This window comes from Zingiber officinale, chromosome 8A, assembly GCF_018446385.1.
Source record: "Zingiber officinale cultivar Zhangliang chromosome 8A, Zo_v1.1, whole genome shotgun sequence".
NCBI classification, from domain to species: domain Eukaryota; kingdom Viridiplantae; phylum Streptophyta; class Magnoliopsida; order Zingiberales; family Zingiberaceae; genus Zingiber; species Zingiber officinale.
Window position 1 is genome coordinate 30,924,268 of NC_056000.1, and position 10,762 is coordinate 30,935,029.

At 33.2% G+C, this 10,762-nt stretch overlaps 1 protein-coding gene across 1 annotated transcript; it reads right to left on the reverse strand.

Annotated features, from left to right (window-relative positions):
• Positions 1–2,219: 2,219 nt before the first annotated feature.
• LOC122008292 lies at positions 2,220–9,352 on the reverse strand. Its single transcript, XM_042563986.1, has 13 exons — positions 9,222–9,352; positions 9,089–9,128; positions 8,910–8,989; positions 7,863–7,916; positions 7,649–7,774; positions 7,104–7,308; positions 5,811–6,112; positions 5,599–5,736; positions 5,403–5,533; positions 5,143–5,300; positions 4,951–5,039; positions 2,821–2,951; positions 2,220–2,409 (listed from the first exon to the last, which is right to left on the reverse strand). The coding sequence occupies exons 1-13, from the start codon at positions 9,240–9,242 to the stop codon at positions 2,340–2,342; spliced, it is 1,545 nt and encodes a 514-aa protein (XP_042419920.1). The 5' UTR covers positions 9,243–9,352; the 3' UTR covers positions 2,220–2,339.
• Between the last annotated feature and the right edge of the window lie 1,410 nt (positions 9,353–10,762).

A 10,762-nucleotide genomic window follows, 5' to 3' on the forward strand; every position in this document is an offset into this window, starting at 1 on the left:
ATCCCACCCTAACTAAGGGATTTTCATAAGATCACATTTATTATCAAAAGAGACGGGGTTGTTTAGAGTCCTTATACTGATGTAATTTTTTTGTATATCAATAAATTATTTTACGGGTCTAATTTGGTGCAGATTTAATTTTCTAATTTAGGATTTAAGTTAGGGCGAATGGATTACTCAATGCAAATATGAGGTATATCAAAATAATCTAAAATTATAAAATTAATCCTATGATATCTTTGAAAAGAACAAAGATCCAGTGTTAAATCTGCTAATATTTTTAAAAGCAAATCTGATTAAATTTGATAATTAACCTCCTGGTTGATGACAGCTACGATGAGAATGATTCCACAACACAAAGTAACGTATTGGTTAAGAAATAAAGAATTCGATAGAAACAATTCAAGAACAAGCAAATAAAATATTTTCCATCAAGCCATCCATCGTCACCTCTGCTGTTTGCAAGGAAAAGAAAGAAATATTCTGAGCAATCTTTCCTGAAGGCATTCAAACGTGTGGTGTAGTAATAAAGCACTCAAATGAATAATAAAAAGAACAAAGTTCAAATCTCAAATGGGATGAGCATTTTAAAGGTCTATTTTTGAGTATATATAAATTATGCTATGGATTTATTTGGTGGGCGTATTAAAGAAGATCATCCATCTTTAAAATTATTTGGAAAAAAATTCAAACATATGAATTAAAACAAAAAATAAAGCAGGAACACGGACTGTCTTTAAATTTCAATAGATGGGGGAGACAAAATTGACATTTTCCAAGTTGTGAGAAAGATGTCAAACATTAGAAATTTCAGTGCAATTAAGGCTTGGTAGCATTATCATGTGTTTGGTATAGATAGGCATATACCTACCCTTTGCCTTCATGCATGGAATTCTTCAAAGAATGTCTTCATGTTAGGCAAACCCAAGCACAAGCAAGTCCAAGGCATTTTCAGGAAAAAAAAAAAAAAGAGAGAGAGAAAAGTTGATTGTACCAAACTGAAACTTAAGTGAAGAATATTAAATGATATAATACAACTCAATTGATTTTAGTTTTACAAATGACAGGAATTTATATGTGTAGTGGATCAATCTTAACTAAATGGTAGCAGTTTAAGAACAACGTTCAACAAGGTTGGTAACATGATCAAGAACAGAGCACTCAGACATTTTAAAAAGCTTCCCACACTGTATTCAGTATTAGACTCCACAGTCCACTCTTACCGCTTTTTCCTGTTTTTTTTTTTTAAATACCTTTTTTTTTTTAACAAATCATAAATTCAAATATTGTTTGCTTTAATAAATTAAATATATCTATATGCAAGAGATCAAGATGTTGAAAGTTTATAAGATGAATGGTTCCTGCCGACAGAGTTAACGATCATCGTCAATTCAGCATACTCAGCTTCACCACTTGTCCTTGTTGCCGCTTCATCATGCATGACAACCTCTTAATTATCCAATTCGTCGTGTAAAAAAGATGCCTATTCGTTTTGTCATTTGACTGAATCCTTTTAAAGCTCCTGTGGATCCTCATTCACATGACCAGTTATCGAACCCTACCTTCCTATTCGTCGTCTTTGGAGTATCAACAGACACGACAGCAGTAAGCACAGTGCCCTTTTATTAAACCATTTCGTACGTAGCTCACTACGATCGTGATTCCAGACACTGTCTTCGTTGCTACAACAGTGATTGTAGATAGGGGAGTTAGGAGGAGTTGCTGTTGGATCCACAAATTTATTAAACGTCCTTGTTGTTGGGTGAGTGGCGTGAGATTCCTGATATCTTGCATATTGATAAAAAATTTAAGCTTTCATTAATGACGGAAAATTTAAACCTACCACCCAAATGTGAGAGGTGAGGACACTCCCTGAATGGTAGGATCGAATTAACCATTAATGATTGCCCGGTGTCAGGAACCTCCAAGAACCCTGCAAGAGCCAAGAAGCATTGGACCAGCCATCGTGATGCATAATTTTAAGGCAATTTGGGCTTAAATTTTAGGTCCTGTGAGATGAAGAATTCGGTTTGTAGTTACTGATTTTTTTTTTTAACTTCTCTCCTAAGTCTCCTTGTTCTTGCATTTATTTTCTGAAATTAATTTGGGGATGTTGCATTCGCAACTTTAGTTGAAGCAGAAATTTGAGATTGATGGTTTTATGAATGATCTTAGTTAAAGAATGCTAGCTGGATACCTTGAAGAAAAGGTTCTGCGAGTGATGGGAAAAAGAGAGATTCCGCTTGGAATTTAGCATGTCTAAAAGAGGGAATATATAGAATTTTGATGAAATCTTGCAGTCTGAGGTCATCATCCATGCCACAGTTTTCATAAAAGAGTCATGTCAAAATCTGCGAGAAGTAACTGCACAATATGATCTTCTCATCTTTGGTACCTAGAACCTCTTTCCTGTTTGTTAAAAAAAAAAAAACAGAAAGCAGAAACTTAGTTTGTGTTTTCGGCTATCCACAGTTGTCCAAAGTGAAAATGCAACTCGATAAAAGCAGATAGATTTGTTCATCAGAGTTTGATATCATAATTTGATATGATTACATGGGGACACAATTAATTGAAATTTTCTTTCACAAGTGGGTCAAATCTAGTTGAGAAACTGCAGAATCCGAGTAGTGATGCATGAATAACCTTAACCATTGTATAATAGTTAGCAACCGACTGTATAGTTTTAACAATATAATATATAAATTGTCTGTGTAAATGTGAAAAAGCCATCATTTCTTATTCTTTTTTAAATATATAAAGGATAAATTATCCACTATCAGTGTCAGAATTGCTAATTGAAAAATGTAGCAGAGGTCATACCATGGCGGATGTATGCGAATATAACTACCTACTTCAAGCTCCACATTGCTGCAAAATTTTGAACTGAAAATAATTGTTCTCAGATTTCCCAACCGTTCTGCAAATTTATTGGAATCATTCTCGCATTGCCCCTAAAAAAAAAATCCAAACAGTAATGTGAAGTACTAAACAGGGTCATCAATATTGCAGCTTTTGTGCAAGATACGTATTCACTTGGGCATGAAAGAATGTTGTGACAAGTAGTTTAGTTCCTACATAGGTGGATTATAGCATAACAAAGAGAATTTATAAACTTTGATGGGTAAGATACTATTAACTGGGTTAAGTGTAAGCCTTTTGGATAAGTGGTTAATGGCAGTATGAGGTCCACTTATTAGAGGTTTTGCTAACCGTATCAAATTTTCATGTGCTACAAAGTCTAAAAAATATACTTTAATGACCCAGGTAAAATCAAAATACATCAACATCATAGTAAAAAAGAAACACAATTGATTAATATTCTACGAGTGCAGAGAGGCTTGCAAGTGTTCTCGCTTGCAGGCGTTTTTCCTTAGTTCTGAAAGCCAAAGGTAACACTGTTATATTTCAGTCAACAATGGCATAAGAGGAAAATATTTTGAGTAAGAAACTCAAGACTTGGTGAAAGCAGAGGGGGCAAGATGTTAGGATTTTGATACACAGTAGTTTTCCCTGCTAAATTCAATGTACTTGTCGCCGAGTGACTACTCAACTCGCTTTGAGATTTATACTCTGAAATATGAGTTTTGTGTCTTCGAGATTGCCTTCACCTGTGATTTTTCCTGTTAAGACTTTCTATGTAAGTTTGCTTTAGCATTTGACTTTCCTTTTTGTTTCCGTCGTTTAGTCAAGATGCTACATGTGGAAACACAACAAGAGAATCACTTTCTACGGTCTGCTCAATAATTAGTTAACCTTATGATGGATAAGCCCAACACATTGATGGCTTCAAATTACTACCCTAAAGTTATGGCAAAGATTATCAAATGGTAACCACAGAAGTGACACATGAATCTCAGATATTAAAAAATAAAAATAAAAAAACAACACGAAAAGGGGATCCCCGCCTCTTTCAAACCGCAAAAAAATTAGTGAAAAAAAAACATTTGGTTAATCTGGCAATCATTATTATTCAGGTAATTAGTATGATTTAGAATTTGATGAAGGATTGTAAGTATGGTGAGCTTACTTATAAATAATTCTGATGGACTTGCACCAAAAATCCTAAAAAAATGCCTACCTATGCAAATCTTTGTAGATACAGTCATGTCAAATCAACGTTGATCCAAACAGAGGAAAAATAGACCATATTGATTTATCATACCTCAACAGTTATGTGTGTGTTCGATTTGACATCAGATAGTGGAGAAAAGGAATGTGTTCTAATTCATTGGGAGCGAAAAGGTAATACTTTTATAAGGAAAAAAAAGGGTAAATTTCAATTTTACAAATAAGTTGCCCTGATTAATAATTTGCCTACTAAACTATGGAAAATGATAGCTGGCCCCTAAAAATTTTGATGCCCATGTGACTTTACCTTGTGACCATTCTCAGCCTCACCCTTCCACCATGATCATTCACGAATCAGACAAGCATTTAGTCATAGAGGGCATGGCACTTCCCTGAAAGAGTAGAAGCTTTTGGGAGGGAGGAGAAATCTATATTTTTGGCAAGTTAAGGTCTTCATGGAACAAAGAAAAAAGAATAAAGGTCTTCATGGTCATTCTGACTAATTGCATTCCTAACTTTTTAAATTTTATCCACCCATAGCAGACTGACTCGTCATGGTTAGCCAAAATACATTTTATTTTCTTAGTCAATCAAAGTCAAAATGACTAGGACATTACTCCAGTATTAATTGATTGATGGTATTGGACAGCCAAACAAGTGAGCAGTTAACATTAAAAATGATGTGCTATGGCTAGAACCAACTAACTAGGGTAGCTATCTAATTGGAAAATTGATGTAAGTTAGCAAAGGAGATGCAATTTCTAGGCAGGCATGTGGTGGATGAGAAATTTCAATAGCTACCAGAAACATAATAATTGAACTTCAGAATTTAGAGGAACTAAAACGCATTCTTCTCCGAAAAGAACAAATATAGTTGCAAACCTCGAAAGTTTCAAGAAATAAGCAATGGCAAACTGTCAGTTTTGCCTCCAAAAATCTTGTTATTATCTGCACCATGATGCTTAGCTCATCTGTTAAGATGGGTGTCAATAAATACTTTACAACACAATACAAAGCATAATAATAGAGCGAACAAACTACTTTAACTGAATACTGCTGTTGAGGGCAGCGTACATGGTTCATCGGATTTGCTAATATAATTGTCAAAAGAAGTCTGAGTAGAATGTCTCTTACTGCGCACGCTTAGTACTGTCTGTGGCTGCTTTAACAATTCCAAATGTCTCTCTTTCTCAATCTGTATAACTTGTTGCACCCTCCCATAATAACTAGACCTGAAATAAAATAACAAGAACTAGGACAAGTATGTAAACATTTTATTTTTCAGTTTTCAAGTTTAACCAAACATAACAAATAGATAGCATAGATATCCTCACCCTGTACTCCTGTGCTTGGGCAATGAAGAGCTACCTTCAGCTGATACATTGAAGGTTTCCTGAAATAAATCTCCCATAGTATGTTGTTTGATACTTTCCCTTGGAAAACTTGAGTGGTTGTGAATCCATTCCTAGAGAGGGAAATAAATGGTAAAAACATATTTTGTTTATTATATTATCATAATAAAATTTGTACCTCATCCTCACTAGATGTTCCACATCCCATAAACTCAAGGGGATCTTCATTATCGAGAAATCTCAAACCCAAGTGAGAAACAGTTCGCCCAGAATATGGTGTTTTTATTTCTTTTGATCTTGCATTCTTCAGCGATTTCTGAGAAAAAATTGAATCAAAACTATTAAAAGATTAAGTCAGACAACTAATATTTACAAATGAAAAATGCAGACCACATCTAAAGCTTCTGTAGCTTGCCCATGTTTTGTCAAATCTTCCAGTAGTTCAGCCATTGACGGCAATGCACCAACTATTTTATCAGGTGCTAACTTGGCAGGCACAACTTTCTGGTGTTGCTTTAGATGCACCATCACATTCTCAGAAGTGTTGTAGTCTAGATTGCCATGCTCTCCAAAGCTTTTATATGTTGCCATAAAAGGGTTTTCATTTTTTTCCATGGAGCAAGATGAGGGTAGTTTTCTGGAATGCAAATCTGAGCGAATAGAAAACTTGGCCTTGGATTTGCTTTTGCCACCTATAAGAAAATTTGTGTTTGCCATTTGATTAAATCAGCACAAGAAAAACAAAGGTGGAAATTTACAGGGATAGTAAATCATGCAATTACACAATATTCATCCATACTCACCGATTACACATTTCCTAGGATTTGAATGAACATATTATGACAATAGAAATGTTTAGATGTTATCAGGAATGCTATAAGCATTTCTCAACAAATATTAGCATCTAAATTAGCATGGGTTCCACACTGAATTCCAAACCTTAAATTATTTGACATCAAGGTTTTACCTTCAATTATATAAATGTATGCAAGTGGTATCCAGTTTAATCTTACAAGGAATTCAAATATACTGATTTTGATGTTTATTCAATCTAATTAGGCAAAAAAAATTGAAAAAATAAGAGACGAGAAATATAGCGGATTAACTCTGAACATGTCATAGCTTAATGTATCACATAATTCAAACATGGATCATCTTGAGCAAGTTTGGGAGTTGCATCATCTTTTATTAGGCATGTTGGGTGGAGGACAATGTTATCAGACTCAAGAAAGATCAATATAAACCTTTATAATCTATGGCCATTCAGGCATGATCATCACTAACTGATTCCAAACCCATAGCCTAGGTCATTCATACGAGTAGCCACATAACATACAAATATACTTAGAATAAAAGATCTTTATTTGTGCTTAATGTAATTATCATATCATAGAAATTATTGTTAACCATACTTCAGCAAAAATAAAAATAAAAACATAACATTAGAGTTACGTTGTATGAAACAGTTAATTTATTTTCTTCACAGAAAAACTAACTCTGCCCGTTAAGCATATTTATCATTTTAGGTTTACTATCTCCCTATGCTGTAACATGAGAAAAAATCTCCAGGTTGGAAAACATCTCTTCAAAAAAATCTAGTGTTTAATTATAACAGTTAGTAGCTGTAAAATCTTAGAAAAAGAAAAGAAACTAAAATTTGCAAAAATAAAATGAGATACCTACTTCTATAACCTTTTCTTGGTTCTGAGATGCGACTGGTGAATGAGGAACTGCAAGCTTTTTTGTGCAAAGAAGATAACTCCTTGCTTTCCCCCATTACTTCCAAACTTGTGCATTCTCCTTCTTGATTTTTTCTTACAGAACCAACAAGACTTCCTTGTACATGAGCAGGACAGGCATCTGACAGCTCTGTGAGGACCATATTCTCCTAATGCATTCCAAGCAAAAAAGAAAATGACGCCACATAAAAATAAGTTATTTAAATAAACCCCTAACTAAAATATACCAAAGTAAGACAGACAGTATGTGGTAATAAGAACCAGAATAAGCACAGCATCAAACAGATAAAAGATAATCCATAAAACAAAAGGAATCCTCTGCATTTCAAGTGAAAATCATCATTATGATACAAACAGTTAATGAAGCAATTCTCAATCACTAACCATTTTTACCAATCTCAAAAATGCGACCACATTGCCTAAACAGCATATTCCCTGGTTACATTTCATATATATGGACAAAAAAAAAACAATGGTTGCTAAAGCTACCTCATCAGAAATAGATTCACTACTAGAAACTGCATGATGGTCTTCTCTAAGCTGATTCTGCGTGACCTCATGGTCTTCATGATTGGTTCTGTGAATTCCATTCTCAGACATCAAAAGTTCCACCTTCTGGATATGGTAATCAAGTCAAGATATTGGCATGTGAGATAGAAAGAGTTGATAAAATTAACTTGAAAGATATTGCAAAGATTATTGCCTCAGGTAACATAGAGGAAATTCTCTGCTCATTTACTTCATCAGTATCTTGAAGCTGCCATGAAGAAGAACATAGTCATTGGCTGGTCTTAACAGTTCTTGTCAAATAATAGTATGCTTAGGTTTTCTCTTCCCTATTTCCTCAAAAAATAGTAGTCCTCGTCAAATAAATAAGACAAATTCCAAGAATTCAAATGGATAAAACAAAGAAATAGTATGTATTATGCCTCATGATTAAACCGAGGGTGAGACTTAGTGCATCATAAGATTTCTACCTTTTCTAAGAGAATTAACTCATGAAAACATCCCCTTTGTCATGAACGGTTAAGGTTAAATAAGATTGGCCATCCTCAACCCAGCCTTGGATGGAACCTAATGCACAAGAACCACATTTAATGATTGAATCATCATTATCAACTAATCCAACTATTGCATAAACAAATGATGGCAGCTTTATCAAGAATTCTTAGCAACTTTAGAGGCACAAAGGGAACCATAGGCACATTTAAGTTGAATTAAAAGACATCTAAATGTAAACTCAAGGTTCCTCAAGCTTGATCCAAGCTAAGCATGAAATATACCAGCATCAAAAAGAAAACACATACTAGCAGTATAGTTGTAATAAATTCCTACCAGAACAAGAAACCACAACACCATGAAGAACACCTAACAGACTGCTATCTAATAAGAAATTATATGTTCAATTGCTAAAATGCAGCTTGTGGAACAACTACAAGTATCCAAGATATGCCCTTTACTTCAGTTGGCAGCCATTGCTACGAAGGCATGCGTCTAAATCATTAATCTCAGTTAGCTTCACAGTAGGATCAGTTATGTTGTCACACGCAAGGGTCAAGACTATGGTCTATGAACGTAATTAGATGAAATTTTGACGGAAGTTAAATAAAAAATATATTTTCCCCCTTACTCATACGAAACCAGTAAAACTTTTACCCAAAAAGTGAGGTATAGGTCTAAACTAAACTAAAAGGCAACAAAACATGAACCTTCTTAATCAGGACATATCGGAAGCAAACGAAAAAGTTACCTTGCGACCACAGAAGAGTAGGGATTGGATTCTTCCGGAGAAATTGAGGTCGTAAGTCACCTGATCAGGCTCGTCCTCATCTAGTCACTCAGAAAGAACAAAACTAGATCACAATTACAAGATACAAAAAGCAGTGCAGAAAAACCCATAAACGATGAGGATCACTCATAAAGGGATACCTGAAAGACTCTGATCAGAACCTTGTTCCATAGCCCGTTCCTGCCGTGAAAGGTCAAAGAAAAGCAGGTTATAAAGAAGATAGGAAACATGGGCAAATAGAGGAGGATCTGGAGGAAATCAAATGATCTCAACTCGCAAGGGTTTTGCTGCCATGTTTGGGATCGCCGGAGTTGAGTTGCGGTCGAAGGTCTCGCGGCGAAGAACGGAAGAAACGAGGGGGAATCGCACTGGTCCGTTTCCGTATTGGTTCAGTTTGGGTAGGTCGGTCGATGCCCATTTATTTTGTCAATAATGATTAATTTGAATTTTTAGAATGATTAAAAAATTATCATGATGGCATGTTGAAAGGATTAAAGAAATATTAATATTTATAAAATCCCATTTAAATTTGATAAATAAATATCTTAAAAACTTAATTTTAAAAAATATATCTTACTATTTTATTAAAAAAAACTACCTAAAATAAATTTACGTTAATATCTTTTTTCTATTCATATTAAAAAATAATTTCAAGATTTATTAGTAATTCCACGAGCGAAACAATCAGTGATCTAGAGTTCGAGACTTAGCTGCGACGTATTATTATTTAAAAAATATACTTTTCTTAGTTTTTTTTACTAAGATAAGTATAATTTTACTATTTTATTAAAAATCCCCCCCCCCCCCCCCCCTCTCTTTATTAACTAACTTTGGTTAAGTTTAACTAGAGTTCGAGACTCAACTGTGGTTGTTTTATATAAAAAAATATAGTTTTCTTTAGTCTCACATCTTAGAATTGACAACACTATGATCAAAGAAACTTCTATAAATATTTTAGGCCGACAATGTTAAAAAATATACTTTTTTTAATTTTTTTACTAAGATAAATATAATATTAAATTAATTTTCAGATTTTCAAATATCCAAATAATTCAGATTTTCAAAAGTCAGGTACTTGACCCTAATGACTCTACTTTAGTATTTTAATGCTAAAATACTTTAATTAATATAATTTTATTATAAAGGGTCAATGTGATATCAATGTATTATATTAAAGTAATTACAGAGACATGTGCACGATCACTAGTATAAATTATATTTCAAATTTATCCTATAGATAAATTAAAAAATAATATTTAAATTATCAAAAAATATATATTAAATTTATAAATATAATATAAATTATATTTTAAATTTTTTCCAGAAAGAAAAGTTGTCTATATAATATATAAAAAAATTAGATTGATGTGATTTCATGATTTGACTTGATTTTGAGGTTGTCAGTCAGTTATAATTTTATTTTTATCAATGTCTCTTGGTTATTGTTAATCCTTCTATTTTTTTTTACTACAAGAAAATCATTTTTATATATTGGTAGAAAATCATGGCCTCCACGTATTTTGGAGGTGGGGGCATGACTCTCCATCAATACTAGTGTGATCATACAGCAATAAATTATTGTAATGGACTTTCCTATGCAAAAAAAATTATTTTAATTTAATATTATACTTATTTTATCTTAATAAAAGAAACTAAGAAAAGTATATTTTTTAACATCGTCGGCCTAAAATATTTATAGAAACTTTTTTGATCATAGTGTTGTCAATTCTAAGATGTGGGACTAAAGAAAACTATATTTTTTATATAAAATAATCAAAGAAAATTACTAATAAACTTTGGAATTATTTTTGGTG

Bases quoted from the DNA above. Each gene is read 5' to 3' on its own strand.
- LOC122008292 (XM_042563986.1), bottom strand. From the start codon at position 9,242: ATGGCAGCAAAACCCTTGCGA. The intron at 5,534-5,598 runs GTACAAATTTTA...TTCCCTCTCTAG, and splicing joins GAACATCTAGTGAGGATGAG to GAATGGATTCACAACCACTC. The intron at 2,410-2,820 runs GTATGACCTCTG...TTTAACAAACAG, and splicing joins ATTCGCATACATCCGCCATG to GAAAGAGGTTCTAGGTACCA.